At 29.8% G+C, this 22,931-nt stretch overlaps 1 protein-coding gene across 1 annotated transcript; it reads right to left on the bottom strand.

The window, feature by feature from the left end:
* Positions 1-8,911: 8,911 nt before the first annotated feature.
* Positions 8,912-16,580, bottom strand: LOC129299396 (squalene monooxygenase SE1-like). The gene is made up of 8 exons (XM_054937872.1): positions 16,254-16,580; positions 14,764-14,875; positions 13,627-13,801; positions 12,487-12,655; positions 11,051-11,269; positions 10,176-10,451; positions 9,503-9,781; positions 8,912-9,226 (listed from the first exon to the last, which is right to left on the bottom strand). The coding sequence occupies exons 1-8, from the start codon at positions 16,488-16,490 to the stop codon at positions 9,119-9,121; spliced, it is 1,575 nt and encodes a 524-aa protein (XP_054793847.1). The 5' UTR covers positions 16,491-16,580; the 3' UTR covers positions 8,912-9,118.
* Positions 16,581-22,931: the final 6,351 nt, after the last annotated feature.

Raw genomic sequence — 22,931 nt, 5'->3', positions numbered from 1 at the left:
AAAGTTTGTCTCTCATAAAAATAAATTTTGATTTTCTGATGGGCAATTTGAAAAATAAAATCATGAATGCTTCTTGAATTGTTAATTTTGCTTAATAATTTCTCCTATGACAAAAAGCGGACGGAGTGATCAAAAGCGATTGCATAGGATAGATGTATTTGAGAGAAAGCATGTGGAGAATTTTGTAACCTCTATGATTTCATTTCACATATTACATTTTTCTTTGAGTTTTAATCTAATACATTTTGGCACAATTATACATGCTTGGATTACTCAAATTAGGAAAAAGCACATTTTGTTTTGGGATTGCACATCATGGCTTTATCTAGAAAATTTCTAGCTAATTTAAAGCTATTTTGGTTAAGGGATGTGTTGGTAGGCCATTCGGTTCATTAGGTGAAGCTTTTGGTAATGTTGAAAGATCACAAAAATCATATGCAAAATGTATATTCACAACAAGAGGGAGAAGAGACAAAATACTCCAAAATTGGTGACTTTAGAGTGAAGTCCCGACTTTCGCTCGCTGACAACAAAAGCGTTTTACTTAGCTGAATAAGTTAGGTCTGCAAGAATATAAGAATTTGTTTTGACTTAGGACGAGATTCTTCAGACTTTAAGTCACCTTGGGAGCTTTGTGTGATATGATTTGGGCTTTAGAAGAGCTTGGAGCTAGGAATTGAATCTTTAAAGACATTTGGAGCTCCATTTCCTTGGTTTTTTTTTTTCCTACCCCCTTTCATCTCTTGTAATCTGATATGGTATGATTATTTACTACTGTACAAAAGACTTTTTACATTGGTTATTTTGAAATTTGCATGATAACTGGATAATTTTGTTAATAAGATAGAGATATATTCCTCTGATCTTATTTATAAGTCATTTCTAACATGTTTCATCAGTAGCAAGGAAAACCATAAGCTTCATTAATTCTGTCTAAAAATTTAGTAAGTTCACAACTTTATTTTCATTAAATATACATACTCTAACAACATATTTTCTCTCTCCAACATTCAATGAAGGATAGAAAGGGAAGCTTGTGATTAAAATTTAATGATTTGACTTATAAATAAGACCGAATTTTTTTTCTCTTTGTGCCTTATAAATAGGACCGAAGGAGTGCTTGTTAACCTTTGCATAGCCATATGGTTGGGGCATAAAAAATGGGTTTACTAATTGTAACCAGAAATTGGGTAATTAATGAAATTAAGCACTTGTTCTTGACTTGAAGAAACTTGTCCAAATATTTTTAAAACCTTAGGCTAACACTTATAATTCTTTACTCCTAATAAATAACCACGATATGTTCAAATCAATTAATACCAGCTGGTTGAAGAAACCCCCATGACATTGTTACTTGTTCTTTACTTCGCAGCAAACTATAGGATGGTCCTTCCATGGAAACCAAAACACTGGTCCTTTTTCCAGTTTCATCATTCCTACAAGCATGCTTCAGTTCATACATTTCACTATTTTGAACTCTCTCTAGGTCTATAAATTGAATCCATTCAAGCTCCCATAATAATTAATACAGACTCAAGAAATAACCAAATATATTCAGTTCCATACCGAGATGAGAACTGCATTAATTTCACTGTTTTTCCTTCTCTTTGCCTTGTGTTCCGAAGCTGATGATATTGTTCTTGACGTCGAGAACAATCCTGTTAGACCTGGGAAACCCTACCACATTCGTGATGCCACGAACTGCGAGCATGCGATGTCACTTGATCTTATCGGAAACCAAACATGCCCTATTTCGGTGGTGATGGCCATTGATCCAAAGCAGGTGATTTTTCACTCGATCAAACACAAAGAAGCAGAAAACATCACCGCTAGAGATCCCTTGGAGATCGAGTTCTCATGGGTATCTGAATGCGCGAATCCACCAAATTGGAGAGTTCAAGCCGATGCTTGTGCTGTGTATCCTCTTGTGGTTGGTCCGCCTGACAAACGTCACGTTCCTGGTTCATTCCGTGTTAAGAAAGCTAAAGATGAGCGTGATGCTTATAATCTTATCTTCAATCTTCATGAAGTGGATGAGCATGTTGTTTCAATCCGAAGCTACAACGATAAAGAAGATCTCTCTGTTTTGAAACTTTGTTCCGAGGAAGGGCTCAAGGTCAAGTTCTATCCTATCGGACGTTATTAACTTGTTATGAAGACTTTGTTGCCCTAATGCATGAAAAAGAGAACCAATTAACGAGCTTTCTTATGTATTGCTCTAAATAAAGTTCTATCCTATTGGACGTTATTATCTCTTGCTATTATTTCTTATTAACGTTCCTCGATCTCGCTTGTTCCCTTCATTGTTTTGCTTGCACTTTGATTGACCAAAGAACCAATCAGGAGCTCGTAAAAAGAGCCCCAAAAAAACATAAGTTTAATATGAAATATGATCATAATCAGGAGCTACAGAGAAGCAGATTGACGGTGAAGAGAAGGGAAAATTTCAGACGCTCTCTCTATCACTTTCACAGGTTCTGTCGTTTAAGTAAGAGAAGGAGAAGGAAAAATTCGATGACTCTAAGGCGGAGATGCGACAGCGAGAAGGAGCACAGACCAACGATGACTAGCTGAAACCAATGAGGAGGATTAGAAGAATGGATTGACGGTGAAGACTACATTGGCGGTGGAGAGAAAAAGAGAGAAAAAAAATGGGATAGCCGATGCTCTGTTTCTACGCAAGAGAGAGATAAAAAAAAAAAAAGGAACAAAAAAATGGAAAGGAAAATTATAAAAAATGGCACAAGGAAAATTACAACAAAGAACACAAAAATTTCCTATAATTTAAAACAAAATAACACCAAATTTTATTTTATTTTATTTTTTTGTTTAGTAAAATTCATTCTCTGGACCTTCAAGAAAGTTATTAGTATAAGTTTCACTTAAACTACCATTCTCTACTTACTACAAAATTAATTTAAATAAAATATCAATTGAGAAATTTTTTTCAATCTCTGGACCTTCAAGTTAGAGTCATTACACAAAGTTACCAGCTATAAATAATTGTTTTGATAGATTTTTCATTTTGGTTAAGTAATCTGCAATTTTCATTGTTCCTTTTCCCTATGTGCTGTAGATCTGCCTTAAGCATCAAGACTCGAGCCTCAGTCTATGCTCCAACAAGTTAGTGAGTTGCCTCCCATAAACTAGCAGATGTTGCGACAGTGGTCATCTGGGAAGAGACATTAAGTTGCATTGTAATCAACAATTACCTAAATAAGAGTTGATATGTAACTATCCAATCTTCAAAATTTAGGTTTAATGTAGTCACATTGTTTTTTGTAATAAATTGAGGGGGACACTTGTTTGTGCCCTAAAGAAAACGTTCGCTAAGAGTAGAGAGTTTGAAGCAGACCCAAGAGAGCTACTGTTGCTGTGAGAAGCATTTGGAGTCTCCACGATGATTAACCTTGTAATGCTTTGATACCAAGAGAACAAATATGACCAACTGATTTGTGTAAAATGGTAGAACACAGGCCTCTCTCCATTTATTATTATTTATAGACAGCGCACTGAACGCTAGAGCAGAAAGAATAAGCCATCTGGCATGTACGGATATTTACACAAAAATAATAAAATAGGCCCACAGCGGAACAGGTCCAGAGTAAACATCAGAGCTATTCGACTTAAGTAATAACCTACTAGTCCTAAGCATATACATCATGTTGGGCTTAACACATAAAGCCCTATTTGTCTCAACAATATCACACCCCAAACCATATGTACGTCGTCGTTACTCTCAGCTGGCCATCTTCATGATCAGAGGCACATCGATGGAGGATCGCCGAGATCTGGTTTTGGACGTCTCAGCCACGGGACAAAACACAATGTTGAATCCTTTTTCAATATTCAGCTTCACAAGAAGAACGTCTTTGTAATCCAAGAAAGGGTGAGCCAACACAAGATACTCGTCTATATTTTTTATTCTAAAGGCAAGATTGTACACATTGGTCTCGCCAGCAACTTGCTTAATCCAAAATGAACCATCATCAGCCATTGATTCAGCACCCTGTGGGGGACCAACCATCAAAGGATAATCTCCTTGATGATGAACTAGAACATAGATATAAGGAGATGTAGCGCACTTAGAAACTAAAGCGAATGAAATATTCACAGCTTTATCTGTGGTTATCGGTTCACTGATCTCTTCTGACTATGGAACCCTAAGAAACACAAGCTTGGGATTAATTCCCACCACCAACGAACTGGGCAACAATATGTGCTTTCGATTTGATCCAGTCCAATTCTAAATATTGTGTTGGTCGAGTACAGAACGTGATATGCCTTCCCAGTCACAACAGGGTCGCCATTGGTGTCTAGCACGTCTTCAGCTAGGGTTAGGGTTTGATGTTGTGTGGAGAAGACAAAGGGAAGGAAAAACAGAGCACGCAAGGCAATCTCCATTAATATCGCTGGTTGCAGAGTAAACTACTGAGAGCATTGAAATGTGATAGAAAAAGTGACGCTGTGGTGTGGAAATTGGAACTTGCATGGGTTCTATTCATAGAGCTAGTAATGAAAATGTGTGGATGGTGATTGATTAAAGATCAAACTTATCTGTTGCTTATCCCACCTTACGGATTCTTTTTGAAATGCATGATTGGTCATCATATATATGACCTATCTAATTAATGTTATTTCAAGCGGGTAGCGAAATGTTTTTAATCCAGTTTTAAGTTCTTTGTAGCCATGAATTCAGTTTAGAATAATAAACAAGTTTTAGAACAATTTAATTTCTAGGTGGCATAGTTTATACTCCCAAGCAATTAAATGACAAAAGATTTCTAGTCTGGTCTGATCAAGTAAAACATAAAATAGGCAACCCTTCTGAATTCAATTACGGTAAGTAGGGACCAATGGAAACATTTGAAGGTACTCATGCTTATTCACGTATTAGTCAACACTTTTTTCAGAACTACTACAAAGCATAGTATTGCCGACAACTAAATTGTTGACACCTTAGTAGCTATGAATTCAATTAAGGTGGCAGGAACGGTAGTAATGGTGGCAATGTCATTGGCAAATGAGGGCATGTTTTTTAATTATCAAGGTCCTAATTTGTGATTTACACACTTTTCAATCCTCTAAATGTAATTTTCCCTTTTGGATTATCTGTACATTTGCAGGGGACCGTGGTGTAGAAATCTTACGTTGTCTTATTACACAGAGAAAGGGAAGCGCAGGAGTACGAGGGAACACTAGTCAGTAGGATGAGAAGCAAAATAGAGCAAAGTGAAAGGGATGTATAACCAATTGATACTGATAAAATCTCATATGAAAATTATCAACATTTCTTGTTCACTGTTCTTTACTTGTTTTTTAGTACATTGTACTTATATAGAGGTTATGAATGAACAATAACATTTTATTTATAGTTTTTCTTTTTAAGGTTATGAATCCTCTAATGCCTATGTGAATCGGGCAAATGGTCATTAATTTTTTATTTTTCTTGAATCCTTAAATCTCAAATCTCAATATATGAATCATGTTTCTTTTGACTAAGTAAAGCAAAATGCGCCTAAAACTGATTTACGTAGATCATATCATATCATTTTAGATTTTACAAATTTATAAGTGCGATCTACAACTGACAGGGGGTAATTATGCTCAAGGACTAAAATGATAAGTTATTTCTGGATATGGACCTTAAATTTAGAAAATTATTTTAAAAGACCAAGGTCTTCAACTGAAAAGAAGAAAAAATGTAATGACTGAAATGCTCACAAGACAAATAACTCCGATCCCCTTGCTTAATAGTCACATATAGGAAATTTAATACTTAGACTAAAGGAATTTAATAGTCACACACAGGGAATTTATGTAGTGCTTGATTAACTAGAGCAAATAGAAATGAGAGAAAACAGAGAGAAGAGGAAATTAAATGAAGAGATGCAATTTTCTCTCATTAGACTTGGCTAACCAAGAAAAATCCAGTAGAACAAAAAATTTATTAATTTCATATGGACAATAGTAACCTTGTTATTTGTAGAAAATAATTAGATATAATAAAACTTAAAATTTTAACATATTATTAATATAATTTTCATTTTCGTTATATATTATCAATGGAATGAAAATATTTTTAAGGATGTAAATGGAAGGAGGTAGGAGGCGAGAAATGAAAAATATTCATGGATAAATTTGGAAGTAAAATTTTCTTCCTAAAATCTCTCTATATTTGAAAAGAAAATTTTGAGGGAAAACATGTGGGACCAACATGTTATTTTTCCCTGAGTTTCCTCTCCATCTCATTTTTCTTGCCTTTGCCAAGTAAGTCAAAATGTACTGTCTCCTCTACTTTTTTCTCATGCCAAGTATAGTATACTGTTTTGAAAATTTCATATATGTTACTAAGAAATTTAGTTGTAGTAGTATAAGACATGCACATTTTCTTATTTTATATATATATATATATATATATCAAAAGTATGTACAATTTTATCAAAAAGTGTAAGAAAATGTGTTGAAATCGCTTAAAATTCTATAGGATGAACTTGAATTTGAAATTGTAGGATGGCATAACTTAATCTCGTTTATAACTTAATATCGTTTGGCATATGTCGTTTGTTTAACATTGAATTGGAAGTTTTTGGGATCTCATATTCAATTAAATGACAGGTTGTTCATAAAATTATGTTTTATTTTATTTAATTAAACGACAGATTGTTTGAGAACAGGAACTCGTCTGTCAGTACTCTCCTTGTTCAAGCTAAGGCGATCAGCAAATGTATGGTGGATGCTAAAGGTAGCATCATGAGAGATCATAGAGGAAATTGCTTGGAAGCTTTTATGGAATTCGTGTCCATTGTGATTCATAGTTTGGGTGATGAGTTATGAGCGTGTAACATGGCTTTGAAGTAGGCCTGGGATAATCAAAAGCGACTGTGCAGAGCCAATCTCTTTGGTTCATGCTATATGAGACATTCATTGAGTGAGGGAATTTGTGATACTTACCAAATTAAATCCGTCATGAACCAATACATGTATTGGTATTGGCATTTTATGAGAGAGTAACCTCTCCATTCCAATTATTATTATAATTTTAGATAAAATATATAATTAAGTTTAAATTGTTAAATGTTTATCTGAACAATTTAAAACTATCATTAAAAAATTGAAAAAAATCACTTTGTAAAATATTTTAATAAAATTTTTCAGTTTTAAAAGAGAAATCACATTTTAACAGTTTAAATTTATTTATATATTATTATTTAAAATAGTAATAATAATTTTATAAAATTTAGATCAGAATAGAATATCAATACATAATTGAAACATTTTATAAAATAATAAATCAGAACTGTTGAAAACTTTGATATATGAGTGATGAAGGAAAAAGGAGGGGGAAAAAAACACACACACACAGAGGGAGAGGGAGGGAGGGAGGGAAAATGAGAGCTTGTTCTCCTCCTGTATCTTTTATAGGATTCAATAGTTCGTGTATCTAGTGACTAAAGTATATTTTGTTTTGAAATCTTCTTTGACTTCGGTTTTTTTTTTTTTTTGGGCCTTGGCAACAAAAGTAGTATGTGGTATTCCCTTCATCTTAAATTATAAGACATTTTAAAAAAGATTTATCGTCCCAAAATATAAGACACTTTGAGAAGATTAAGTTTTCATTAAATAGGCTTATTTTAATATTACCCTTTCTCTCTCTATATTTAATATTAATTAAGATGAGAATATTGAGTTATATTATACTTTGACTGAAGCCAAAAAGATAGATAGTCTTTGTAAAGCTTTTATTTTTAAATCAAGTACTGTTTGATTCATTAAATTCATCAACATCAAGGCCGTTGTCCTCCCTCTACAAGGTTGATTGATTTATAACATATTGATCTGGGGTAGGTAGTTAGTTGTGAAGAGTTATAAATGACATTGGGTAGGTGCTGAAATTTAATTTGAATAAGTTAGGGTAGCATTTGGATTAATAAATTTAAATTTAAATTTTTTTTTCGAGTAGAATAACTCAAACAAACAATTTCATATTCAACAAGAGAACAAGATAGTTTAAGTGTATGACATTTCAAATTGCTAAAGTGTATAAGATATTTAGAATTACAAGAAAATGTTAATAAAATATGAATTTAGGTTTGGATCTGCATCAAATTCAATCTCATAAATTTTTATGAATTCAAATAATAGATTTGGCTCAAATTTAAATCCAAATCTAATAAATCTCCCTCTACATCCAAACACAACATTAGTATTTTTCATGTTTATATATGTCATGTTTAAATTATTATTCTTATATAAATTCATACTTGAAATATCCATATCGTTTTACTTTGCAATATATTCAAGATAAAAATAATATCTCAAATTTTATTCCAAAATAATAAGATACAGATGGTTCAAATTCAATTTGACTGGTCATATATACACAGTACATGTAACACTTCTCATATAATACCAGATGCAATTATACTACCAAATACTTTTGGCCAAAAAAAAAATACTACGAAATACCTCTTAAACTTTTTTTCCTTTTTGCATGTATTAAAAAATATAAGACATTTTTAATTAAATATCACTTCCTAATAAACTAGTTAATTATTTTCAAACTAACACATTATATATTCTTTCTATATTTATTCTTATTTAATAGGGTGTTTCATTCAAAATAAATATTAAATAATTTATTTGTTAAGGGTATTTTTAGGAAAAAGAACATTAATTACACCTTAAAACACTAAAAATATTTTATATTTTTAAATATTTAACTCCTCAAAAAATACATTAAGAAGTAACTCCTTCAAACTTATGCATAGATAACTCCTCGATCCTTAAAAGCATTTACTCACATGCATATAAATCCTTTGCCATATTCACAAGAAGATTATTTACAGAAATATAAAAATTTAGAAGCTTTAATTTATGGTAAACTTTTAAAGATTACTAAGGTTAAATATCTACAAATAACCCGAACTTGAGCAGTAAGTTATGCATAATTTAACCATTATTTTTTAACATGAATTATTCAAAAAAAAAACTCTTTTCTACCTAAAAATTTTACAGTTTTATCTCCCTCTAAACTAGGGGCAAAAATACACCACCACAATGTTTTTTTTTTCCATAATATATAATAACCTTATTAGGTATTGCGTGATGTGACATTCTATGGTTGAACAGGAGGTGCTCTATAATACGCAGGCACAACTGCAGGGAAGAACATTTGTCTCACTCCTTCAGCCTTGATTATGGGGAATATGATACCTGACGCTGCCTGACATATAACAAGGAATTAAAAAAAATATTATTATACACTAAAAATTAATTTATCAATAGATAACATAATATAAAATCCATGTGGGGGGTGTATAAATTTAGCAAGTACTGATGGAGTTGAAAATTTATTAAACTTTTAGACAAAGTTAATTAATGAGTTTTGAATTTTCTTCTGGTAATTTCAATAAAACATGGTAAAGGTGACTGATAAATAAAAGCAAAGGAATAACATGTATGTATATAATTAAGAAGGAAGTGGAAAGAAAAAACTCACTAAAATCAATCGAGCACCGATCCAAATGCGTTGTGGTGAAGGGAAAGGGAAGAGCAGGCGTCCAACACCAAAGATGGCAACAGCAAAGAAGTGAAGAACCAAAGTCAAAGGTTTAGGGTTTAGACCAGACAATAAGGCCACTGGTCCCTCAGAGAAAACACCTCCAAGGCTCAAGTAATCAAAACATGCTTGTCTCATCTCCTTCCTTGCTGGATCTGGTGATGCACTGAACACCTTGTACAGTGCACCTGCAAGTGTGTTTATTGTTGATGCCACTGGCTGCAAATCAAACACCCTTCAGTTTAGATATTGTAATGAGATTTCACGCCATGGCCCCTTAAGTTTTCAAATTTTTCTTGGGCACGTGCATGTGTGCGTGTGGGCCACATTGATAGATCTCTCAAATTTGATACTGCAGCAGAAGTTTGACTCTAGTAATGCATTGTGTAGTAGGTAAAAAGATGTTTTTTAAAAGGGAAATGAGAAGTACATCTATCACATTTTCTAACAAATATATTAGAGTGTTTTGCAATAAAGCACTCTGGTAGGTTCAATTTTTTGGAGCGCCCATAAATTTTGTCTTTATCTTTTAGGGTGATTATGTTCTTATAAATGTCATGATAAGGGCGCTCTCTATTAAGTTTTTTTCATAGTAACATAAAATGACGATCACCTTGCGAAGGGTGTAGAAAGATTCGAGATATTTGCAGAGAGCTGAGGCGTCGTGGAGATCACGTAGAGGTCGGAGAAGATTCTTGAGAACGACGATGTCGGAGAGGGCGACGGTCATGCCTCCACCAGTTAGAGGGTGGCGCATGTTGAAGGCATCTCCCATGAGAAGAGCACCAGGTGTGGAATAAGGAGACGCAGGCATGCTCTTGTTTGGCATGCTTCTTATGTTTCCTTTCTCTATCGCTTCTATGAACTTATCATACAACTCCGGTGGAATCTGAATTCCAAAGAAAAAACAATGCAATAAGCCAACACCAACAACGCAAAGTTCAATATGGTCCACCACACCACTTGTTATAGTTTAATTCATTGAGCAAGATTTCAAGTTTAGTTTCCGTTTGGGATACTAAATTTTAAATTAATCACAAATTAAGATTTATCATTTATACTAAAATAACTTAAGCTACCTTAGAAAGATTCACCACACACTTATACACCATGGTGATTAATTTTCTAATCACACAATGTGAGATTATTACACATTTAATATTTTCCTTCTTGTTGTTTCTTCTTCTTCTTCTACTTCCCTTCGTTTTTTTATCAATTTTTCACATTAATCACAAACTAAAGTTTGTCACTTATACAAAAATAACATAAGGTACTTTAGAACGATTCACCATACACTTATATAATTGTGATTAATTCTCTAATCACATGATGTGGGACTATCATACGGTTAATTGGGGAGAGCTTTACACCTATATTATCCCGACTTGATCTAGATTAGTTGAGGTCCAATGTGAATTCTGAAAATTAGTTGGTATTAAAAAATTGGGAAAAGAGAAGGCAATTGATAGTGTAGAGTTGATGATATACCTGAGGAGCTACTACAGTTTTCAAGTAATGAGCCATGTCACCGGAAGCAAGGGAAGGTAGTTTTTGGCCGGGAACGTCGACCAAACACCGAATCTCAGTACTACTGATTGGATAGAATAAGATGGGAGAAGGATCGCCCAATATTACATGCCCATGGTTTGCATATGGAAGGTCACAGTTCTCCAGCACTAGGCCAACAAAATGAGACGGCACATCAACCTGCGTCCATTAATCGAATCAAGGGTTTGAAACTTAAGTATATGGAAAAAATATGCCAAAAAAAAGCTCATTGTTTTAATTTGGACCAGGTAATTCTACTAAAAAACTAAATAATTATACCCAAAAAAAAAGTTGGTAATAAAGGAGGAAAATGCTAGATAGAAATTAAACGAGCATGATGTTGAAAAATCATTGAAGTTGATCAATGTGAGATTTTAAAAATCGTAATTAATTTTCAAAACCAAAACTACTGTCGAATGGCATATAATTTTGTATTTATAATATTGTAGGGAACTACCGTAAATTTATTTGATCAAAATTTGATAATAACTTCACTTTTTTATTAAAAAAATCTTGATTATAAGTAAAATTCAAAATAAGGATCGGGCCTAATTGAACTTGAGAAATTTAAAAAATTGATATAAGAGTTTAAATTTAAAAAAAAACAGCATTTTTAAGAGAAAAAAAATTGAACTTTGAAGCTTGGCTTTGATAAGCCTTAAAAATAAACTCAAACTTAGGTGGTTTGTTTTTATTTTATCTCTAAAAAATTAAATATTTTTTAATTTTAAAATTAAATTTAAATTTTAGAATATATGTTTGTTCTTTAAAATTACTCATAGGCTCGACCCTAAATCTTATAAATAAGAGTTAAGCTTTAAAAAAAATGATCGATTTCAAAATAATTGAGCTTACAGGCTAAGCCCAAAAGCTTGGCCAGCCCATTTCTTACTTCTAATTGTAAGGCCTCCAAGTAGACAAGAGATAAATAAAGGGATGCAAAAGAGAAGCATACATGGGTAGAGGATCCCACACATGCATTTCACGCATCCAACATACATCACACAACAACCCACACACATTTTTCCCCCCTTTTAACCACAATGGGGTTTGAAAGTAAAGAACTAAAAAACTATGTTATCCTCCGGGACCACCGACTCAATACCCTCGTCAAAGCAGGCAAAAAAGTTGATAAAGTAATGTGTGTGTGTGTGTGTGAACAGTTATGAATTATCCATAGAAATTTACAAAACAAATAAGATGGGGCATTTTGATATGGATAGAAATTAAAGAGCCAATAAATGTAATAAATAAGAGATTAAACATCATATATAACTATATATATTGTGTTATATTAACTCTACCTCAAAAACGGGTATGAATAGAGATATAAATATCAAAGAATATATCAACGTATAGGAATTATGTATATATACCTTAGGGTTGCAAAGAGAACGCCTCAAGTTGGAGAAACAGCCATCACAAACAATAGTAAGGGGAGCCTTTGCAATGAGCTCTTGTCCACTCTTTGTTTTGTAGTGTACTCCTTTGATTGTTCCTTTTTCTTCTACAAGGGATGTCACTGTTCCTTGTTCTAGTTTCACACTGCAAAATTTAAGCAAACGTTTAAGTTTTAGTGCTTAAACTTTCCTTAAATTATCAATTTAGTTAATTCCAAACTTTTGAATAAAAATAACTCAGCCCTTGTAATTACTTAACTTAATAATTACAAGCACTGAATTTTTTCATAAGTCAATGTTAAGGACTAAATTGACAAGTGAGAGAAGCTTTAGAGAATAAAAGTTAAATTACCTCAAAAATTAACATTATACTTGAGATGCATCTTTCAAAAAATGAAAAATAGTTAAATAATTAATGTACTTGTAGCATTTTAAAATAAGTAATAAAATATTACAATAACAACAAGTTTTATTTTAATATATAGGTGGGGTTAGCTATATAAATTATACAATCTGATTATGTGCTTTATATATTTACAGACAAATCTTTGGGTATGTATAGTCGTGTCACATGGATATGGAAAACTAAAGTATGAAAAAAAAAATTGTGCATAGAATTTTTAGAAAGTTATAAAATTTTCTTAGAGAGCGTGCCTTTTATTATGCCACCAACTTAGGTAGCATACTTAATACAATGTACTCCTTCCTGCAAACCACAATATAACTTATTATTAATAAATTTACTTATCTCCAAAAAAAAAATAGTTAAAATTTTGGATTTTTAAAAATTTTCTCACCTTTCTAATTGTTCCTTTGAGAATAATAAATATGACATTTAACTTATTTAAAAATACTTTCATTAATTACTTAATAAAATAAGAATGCAATTGAAAAAAATACATCATACCTATTCAATGCTTTATATTTTAGATTAATTAAATTTTTAAAAAATAATTTACATTATAATATGGAGAGAGTAGTTGAACAGAGCAACCATATCGTCAAATTTCAAAAGTTAACTTAAATTAATTAATGGAATTGAATCAAAGTGTACGTGTGTGTGTTAATTGATTGTGATGGGAAATGATGGAGGCGGAACAGTACACACATACGTACGTTGGAAGAGACGAAGCTTTTTGTCGCATTCTCTGTATGAAACGGCCATTGTGAAAGCTTCTGCCGGAGACATCAGACTCAAACTTGTCCAAAGGATATGGGATTTTGGTGCTTCTCCCATCTTTGTACAGTGCGTACCCAAGCACTTTCTGAGAATCAATCTCATCCACACAATCTGCAAATTAATTAAATGCTATTTGTTATCATTTCAATTTTTCTTTCAACTTTCACATGTACGTAGTCCTGATTACTTGTTATCACAGAAATAAAATGACATTTATAATTTATGAGCTCGCGCCCCTCCTCTTATCACATTCGTATTGAGACATAAGATAAAGCTTAATTTATAGTACTGAGACCAAATAAAATAATTAGGTTTGATAAAATTTATAACACATGATATTGCAACATAATTCAAGTTTTGCTTTCATTAAAGATAGAATCAATTTTACAGAATTTGTCACAAAACAATTTGCAACAAAATTTTTCCATAACATATATCCGTCTTTTTTTTTTTGGCAAAGTCAAAATTACTTAAAACTGTAAATCTTCTTAGGAGAAATGACTTTAAAGGATCAAAAGATTCAACTAAATTTAAATAAGGATCAAAAGATTTGAAAACCTAAATTAAGGACCAAAAATCTTTTAATGACCGAATTAATTGACATAAAAATTTGTTACTCTCATCATATTTCATACTATGCAACACTGAAAACAAAAATTTGCAAATAAATTGTTATGATTGAAAATAAAGGTGTTTGAGTAGCAAATTATTGAAAACGTTAATATGTTTGACAAGTTTTTTTTTAGCAATAATGAGTGAATTTCACTTGTAAATTCTTATTTTGAATGTTGCAAATTATGAAATGAGAGAAACAAATTATATTTTTAGACTATAATTTACTAAATGATCGTTGACCCTTTTTTGTATTTTCAAATATTTTGGTTTATTTAAATTTAATTCAATCTTTTGGTCCTTTAATATCATTCTCCCTAATTAAACTTCAGTAATGACATTCCTGAAAATTTGTAACAAGTTTGACTATTAAAATTAATTATAATTTTTGAATTATTAATGCAATATTTATAACTTAATAATTACTTGAAGCTAATCACATATAAATTTTACAATCTTACCCTGAAGACCCAATTGAACTAACTTCAAGTAGCCTCCAGGCTGTAACAATTCACCCACAATCCTGTCAGGTTCTTTCAAGTCTCTTTCAATCACATGAACTCTTCTTCCGTCCTGCAAATGCCACCACACACTTAGATATAATTCTTTAACAATCTTTCTCGAATTTTTTGTCAGCCATTAATTTCATTTCCATCCACGGAAACTTTGAAAAAGGAAACAAAGAAAAATCACTGATGTAGAAATTTCACGTTTTCTTTGCGATACAACCCAATTATTATTAATTGGTAAGCCAGAGGTCAATGCTTCCCAGAAGTTTTTGCCGGGTTCTACAAGTGTGTGGATATATGTGGTAAGTCTCATGTTGAATAAATTGGGCTTAATAAATAGTAATGAAAAAAAACTCATAAATTTAATGAGCTTATAGATTTATACTTGAGAACGACATTGTCAGGTTATTTAAGTATTAATAGATTTAAGTTGATATGGGAAGTTTCATACCGATTAAAACTAGGCTATTAATTCCCTCAATCTTATTCATGAGAAAAAAATTTTCCCAAAAAAGGATCAAGGCCCTTGACAGTAATTTCAGAAATGCATTTGTAATAAATTTCATTATATAGTCCGTATTTTCAATTTCTCCTACTATTAGCAAGAATGCCTTCTAGAATTTTTATAGGAAAAAAAATACCATGGAAAAATAGAATATTTATACAATAGAAATAAAAAAGTGGAAGCAATTCGAATAATCAGCAATGTAGAAATATCACTAAACTAGCATAGTTTTCATGCCATGTTCATTGTTTACAATTCCTTAAATAGTATGTGCGAGGATTTCTTTTTGGAAAAATTACGCCTAGCTCTTATAGAAGAGAATTTATTATCAAGATTTTTCATAAAATTTACTATAACTTGTAAATGCCCGATGCCTTATTGTAAATATCCTTTATCAAATTGTAAATACATAAGACTTGAGATTTTAGAGTATTTTATGAATTTCATGTAATATCTTAATAATAAATTCTCTTTCCTAGAACTTAGGTGTAATTTTACTCTTCTTTTTTTTTTTGGTAAATATATAAGGTTAAAAATAGTACTTCAAATGGAGGGCAAAACCAACAGAAAAGTTTCTAAATGCTCCAAACATTTTATTATAATTAAAGCGACTTATATGGTATCTTATAATTAGAACAAGAGCAGTAAATGATATAGAAAATTGTAATATATAATACCAAGAACCTTTTTCTTTCCTTCTGCTTCACATGGATCTAAATCGTAAAAACCATCAGATTAGAAAAGTCAAGAAATATAATGGGTTTCACGAATATGTCCATTGTTTCTTGTTTGATTATTGATGAGAAAACAAGAAGGAAAAACATATACGAGAATTTTCTTTTCTCTTTGAGTGATTGAGAACAAACTTGAAGTATGAAATCCAGAATATGAACAGATCTATGCAAAGTTCTGATGAAAACACAGCCGTTAATCCTACCTTTCCAAGTGTATAAGCAAGAGCTGAACCAGCAACTCCAGCTCCCACAATGATTACATCAGTATCGTCTTCAACCTCTGGATCTTTTGATGATTCTGCAAAACCATTTGTTTTCACGTGTACATATGATGAACTACTCTTGACCAGCTTGCTCTTTTCTGAAAATTTTGATGCAACAAGAAACGCAAGCACTAAACCAGAAGCTAGGATTCCTCCCAGAATATACTCGTAATCCATGGATCTCAAGTCCTCACTGTGTTCTTGGTTGTGTATGAGGTTTGGATTAATTTGACGAGTTGGTTCTGCAACAAAAACCAGTTTTTCCCTTTTTAAAGCCACAGGATTATAACGAGCCACTCTCATCTTCACTTTCTGATATTTTAATTCAACTTGCATTTAGGCCAAAAAAAAAAAAACCATTCAACTTGCATTTTTTAACCTTTTTTATGCTAAAAAAAAAAAGACTCAAAATTAAGTAAGCTCGTGTGTTATATTATAGTCTTAATTAGAATACTTGTTATAAATTTTAAATTTTATATTGATTGATATTGAAATTGATTTCTCACCTAAGTATAATCTTTTTTCTGTTATATATATATATATATATATATATTATTTTTAATTATATAGGGAGAGTTTGAATCTAAACTTGACAGTATACTTACCTTCTAAGCTTGAGACACACACACACTCTTATCTTATTTATTGGGCAAAAAAAAATTCTTTCATTTATAATTTATTTTATTAAATTTTTATCATAAATTTTTTCATTTAACTTTTATTAAATATTAAGAAAATGCTTTTTAAATAGAACAAAAAGAGAGAAAGTGTGTGGGGTATAAATTTTGAAAGAAGACTACATAAAAGGTAAATTGACTAAGTTCAAATAGACTTTCAATTCATACAGTAAAAACTCTGACACACACACACGTTAAAGCAAAAGCCAACGTCACTTTCACTTTGCATATTAAAATTTATTGAAAATTAAGTAATATATAAAATAATTTCTTCCTTCATTTAAAAATATAAAATATTTTTAAGAGAATTTCATTTTCTAATAAAGTAATTATCTACTTTTAAATTAATTCTATCTTTTTATATTTATTTTTATTAAATATCTTACAATAAATATAAATTTATTTATTAATAAGGACACTTTAAAAAAAATAATGATTACATTTCAAAATACTAAAAATACCTTACATTTTTAATATCTAACTCTTTAAAAAATACCTTATATTTTTTAATAAAGGGAGTAATATATTAAAAATATTTTGTTATTTACAGAATACCTTTTTTTTTTCCGATTCAGTATTTAACATTATGTTGGGGAGAGCTACTTAATTGAGTATTCTTCACAAAACGACTTGTTCATCAACATAAAAGTTTTAAAACATTAATTGAGAAGTTTTCTTTTTGGTAGAAATTAATTGAGAAGTTAGGTATCTGTTATAATAAATTGGTGAAGGCCCACTTAATCAAAAAGAAAAAAAAAATTGTGAAGGCCCATTTTGAGGATCACAGGATGCCAAGTCAACTGGCAGATAGGAATTGAATGCAGCTTCCCCATCCACCACACGTAATTCATCAGGACAGGTTGAGATTGTTGTGCATCTTAATGCTCAACTATTTTTCCTATTTCATATTTTATTCTTTTTAATTGAGATGAATCATGCGTTTTTTCATCACTTTAGCCCTGTTCTAACAGGAAAATAATTCCTTATTTATAAAATATATTATTAAATTTTTATTATAAATTTTTCTTTTTTACTCCTACTAAATAGTAAAGACAAAAAATATATTATTAAAATATATATATTTAATAGAAATTAAATTTATGACTCATTAAATTTTTAGATAAAGTTAATTAATAATTTACCCTCTCTAATTTTTTTTATAAATCACTTTTAAATTCTACCTAACTTGCCAAAATCAAAGTAAATTAATTAGAATAATAAAGCTGCCATAAAACTAATCCACTTTTCAATTTTACCCCTAACTTTTAAAAAAAGAGTAATTTGATATGTGAGGGGACTGAGGAGGTCTCTTGGGAATTAAAACAATACAATTTTTTTTTTTGAATTTACTGGAGGGTATTGTTGAAATTGTGCATCAAAGGGTATAAAAAACAATAAAATTTTAAAATATAACTTATAAAAAATATCAGAAAAAGTATAATTTATAAATAGAATTGAAGGAATATATATATATATATATATATGAAATCTGGGGTATGTGGATTATTTTTCTAATTTAATGAAAAGTATGACTTTGTTCAACTTTTATATATACATATTTTCTTAAATTCAAAATATATGACATTTTAAGCAATTTTACAGGAATTATGAAAAGTTGTTAAAAGTAGTATATAAAATGGTAAAAAAAAATATTATCAGAAATTTCCAAGATTACCCTTCAAATAAAATCAATCTATCTTGATTATCTTTATTTTTTTCTTATATAATCTCTTTTACAATACAATGAATAAGGGTATTTGTAGGAAAGAATAATTGAATGCCATTAATATTTTGCAAAGTGTCCTCTATTATGAGTCAACACTAATTAATAGAAATTTTCCTTTAGTATTTTGGACTCGATGGAGTATATGACTTGATGGTTTTTCTCTAATGTATGACTCGAACCATTTTTATTCACAAAAATAAACATATGCATACGTTTGGAGAAATATAAAAAGAAAAGAAATACTCCTCAATTCATAATTATAAGACATTTTTTAAAGAGTTGGATATTAAAAAATGTGAGACATTTTTAATCATTTGATATGTAACTATTATCTTTTTTTTTAAGTGCCCGATGAATAACTTTATATTTATTATAGAGTGTTTAATAGGAGTAAATATAAAAAAATAATTAATTTAAAAATAAATAACTATTTTATTAAATGATAAAATTTAATTAAAAATATCTTGCATTTTTAAATAAAGGAAGCAATTAAAATGGCTGTGAGTGTTATTCATAGCCATATTATTTTGTGTCATACTCACACTCTTCAAGTACATGACTACATATGAAATCTAATTTGCTACGAACATTTTTTGGCCAATAAAATTTAGAAACTTCTATATATATATATATATATATATTTGTTTTTAATGTGAAACCAACGGTTGAAAAAAAGAAAAAAAGTGGAGAGGATATAGAGATGAGCAAGTAGTCTCAACTATATTTTCTATGAATAATTTTTTTTCTTAAAAACATGTGATTCAATTTGCTTAAGTAAAATCACTTTTTCACATCCTACTCCTCCGGCATATTTTCAGGGAATTGATTCGTTCATTTAGCTTTTAAAATTATCTTATACTCCGTTTTCATTTATAAAAAAAAGTGTATATCACATAATTTAAAAAAAATTAACTAACTATATTAATTATATTTAAAATAAAAAATTAGATTAAAACACCATTCATTAATTGTATTAACTAAGATTTCATTAATTATTTTTTATAGAATGATGAAATTGTAAAGAATAACTTAAAAAATTTATAGTAAATATTTATTAAAAGATACTCTCTTCGTTCAAAAATATAAGAATTTTTAATCAAATTTTATCTCCCCAATAAAGTAATTACATATTTTTTAATTAATTCTATCTTTTTATATTTATTCTTATTAAATACGCTACAATAAATATAAAGTCATTATTAATGAAAATATTTTTTAAAAAAATAATAATTACACTTTAAAAGACTATAAATATCTTATAATTTTAAATATTTAATTTTTTAAAAATTTCTTACACTTTTTAAATGAAAGGAATACAATTTTATTTATATAAAAAAATAAATTAAAAGTAATAATTTTTTTAAAAGATAAAAATGAAGGGACCAGGTCAGTTTTTGAGTGGATTACTTGTTACTTTCACGAGAGGTAACAAAATTATAATTAGTAGGGACCACAATTCAGCAATGTCGTCCTTTTCTGTTCTCTTGTTTATTGTTGTCAGTACTATTGTCTCTCCTTTTGTTTTCACTTTCAGTTGTACTTTTTTCAGTCTGTTGTGATTTTTGTTTACCTGGGTTTTAGTTTTTGTTCTAAAAGCTCATTTATTTGCAATCGTTTTATTGAAAATACTACTCGTCTGATTTTTTTAAATTACAATAAAATATTATTAAAATATATAAATAATAATTTAATTTTTTAAAACATCATAATTTTTAAATTTTTTATTATTAATTAATTTATATAAATTATTAAATTATTTTTATTAAAAATAAATGAATTATAAATTTTATTTAAACATTCACAACCTTTCTTTTTATATACAATAATATTATAGTAAATAAAAAATTTAACATATAAAATTATAATTTATTGTTGCAGTATTACAAATCTAAAAAAATTATAAATATTTAAGTAAAAATTATGAATTATTTATTTTTAGTTTGATAATTTATATAAATTTATTAACGATAGAAAAATTTTAAAAAACTTTAAAAAATTATAAAATTTAAAAAATTAAATTATTATTTATATATTTTTAAAAAAATTTATTGTCATTTTTCTCTTTTTTTTTGTTGGTTTTAATGTGAAACCAACAGTTGAAAAAAAAAAAACGGAGAGGATGTAGAGATGAGCGAGTTGTCTCAGCCATATTTTCTATGACTATTTTTTTTCCTTAAAAGCATGTGATTTAATTTGTTTGAGCAAAATCACTTTCTTAATAGTCCCTTCATTCATAAATATAAATCATTTTTGAGAGTTAAATATTAAAAAATATAATATATTTTTAATCTTTCGAGATATAATTATTATCTTTTTTTTCAAGAATATCCCTATTAATAATGATTTTATATTTATTATAGGGTGTTTAATAGGGATAAATATGAAAAGATAAAGTTAATTAAAAAGTAGGTAATTACTTTATTGGAGATAAAATTTAATTAAAAATATCTTATATTTTTTAACGAATGTAATATCCTTAAACATATTTTTAGGGAATTGATTCCCATTTGTCAAAATTGAAAATAATGAGTTCTTTTGTCTATTCATTGAGCTTTTAAAATTACCTTATACTCTGTTTCTATTTGTAAAAAAAAAATAAAATTATACCACATAGTTTAAAAAAATTAATTAACTATATTAATTATGTTTGAAAATAAAAAAATTAAATTAAAATATTTTTTATTAATTGTGTTAATCAAACTTTTATTGATTATTGTTTATGACTATGAATGATGGAATTATAAAAAAATAATTTAAAAATGTAATAAATATTTATTAAAAGATGTGATTTCATTTATATAAAAATAAATTAAATATAATAGTTTCTTTTGTACATAAAAATAAAGGGAGTAGACCATTTTTTTTTTACTGAAAATAAGTACTGTAAAATCAGAAAAACAGTACAAGGAACAAAACCTCCAAGGGGTTAACTCTTTTTGCAATCCACCCTCTCATAATATTGGGAAGGTTGATGGTGAAAGGAAACAAAATTACCATTGAGGTTCAGTTTCAACCACTGATGTATGTTTCCACTTGTGAAGTCTGTCCAGTGATTTAGTGCAATTAGTTGACTCCATCTAGTCTTTGCTTCTTTCAAATCTCTGAATAGGTGTAATTCATCCTCAGCATCATCACAACCCTGTGGGCATATGTTTGTTGGCAGTAGACCTCTTTTGTGATGTAGACTAGCAGTATAAACAACACCATGCACCATCATCCATAAAAGGAATTTCATCTTTTTTGGTACTTGTAGCTGCTATATGAGTTTCTAGTTAAAAGTTAAGCATCTTAGTGTACTTGCATGCAAAAAATCACAAGCAAATCTAACTGTAAACCTTGCATCTCTCGAGTGTTTTCAAATAAAAAATTCTCTCTCACTCAAGCTAAACTTAGGTCTAGTGTGAATCAAAACATTAACCACATGAATAGGAAGGATAATATTCAGCTTGTGCTTGTTCCAATCACCTAATGGAAGGATATGCTTAGTCACTTTCTCATTAAGATCAATAAGCCCTAATAGATTAGGAACAACCTCAAGAATTCTGGAATTAAGATTAGACCAAACATCCATCCAAAAGTTAGTATTTTGAGTTAAGCTTCTTTTAATGCCTAGGCTTTCTTTGAAAATTTCCCAAATCGAGCATATGCTTCTCCAAGTTAGAGAGGCATTTCTCTTCTTCACTATATTAGGTAACAGCCCGTCTCCACATTTGTATTTTTTTTAATTGCTTGCACCCATAATTTCTAGTTTTGTGTAATGAGTTGCCAACATAATTTCACGATGGAGGCCTAATTTTGTGTCCTAAGGTCCTTTACACCCAATAATTCTTTATCAAAAATTACCTTATGCCAAGACAGTAGATGCATCTTTTTCACCTCATTCGTGTCTCCTTAAAGGAAGCTCTCATTATACTTTACCACTTCATCTAGGATTTTCTTTGGAAAAAGCATCATTTACATATAATAGCTAGGTAAGGCAGAAATCACTGTTTTAATGAGGGTAGTTCTGTTGGCGGCACCAAATGCAGATGCGAACAGCAAACTTCTAATTGCTTGAGTCTTGCCTGAAAGGACACTGTCCTTAAGAACTATTCCGGTACACCTGGACGACGGACTGGCAGTTCCCTAGGATTAAATAAGCACTTCCTGCGGCGGAGCAAGGGAACAGAATAACAAAGACTAAAAATAAGCCTAGACGAGTAGACGAACAGAAGA

This window comes from Prosopis cineraria, unplaced genomic scaffold, assembly GCF_029017545.1.
Source record: "Prosopis cineraria cultivar Desert tree isolate PC_DT_omini unplaced genomic scaffold, ASM2901754v1 PC1147, whole genome shotgun sequence".
NCBI lineage: Eukaryota > Viridiplantae > Streptophyta > Magnoliopsida > Fabales > Fabaceae > Prosopis > Prosopis cineraria.
The sequence above is the reverse complement of the archived record's forward strand: the minus strand, read 5'-3'. Positions and strand labels throughout refer to the sequence as shown.

Excerpts from the sequence above, each read along its gene's own strand:
- LOC129299396 (XM_054937872.1), bottom strand. The coding sequence starts at position 16,490 with ATGGATTACGAGTATATTCTGGGAGGAATCCTAGCTTCTGGTTTAGTG. Across the intron at positions 11,270-12,486 it reads GTTCTCTTTGCAACCCTAAG|GTTGATGTGCCGTCTCATTT; the intron begins GTATATATACAT and ends TAATGGACGCAG. Across the intron at positions 9,227-9,502 it reads TCGGTGCTCGATTGATTTTA|GCAGCGTCAGGTATCATATT; the intron begins GTGAGTTTTTTC and ends GTTATATGTCAG.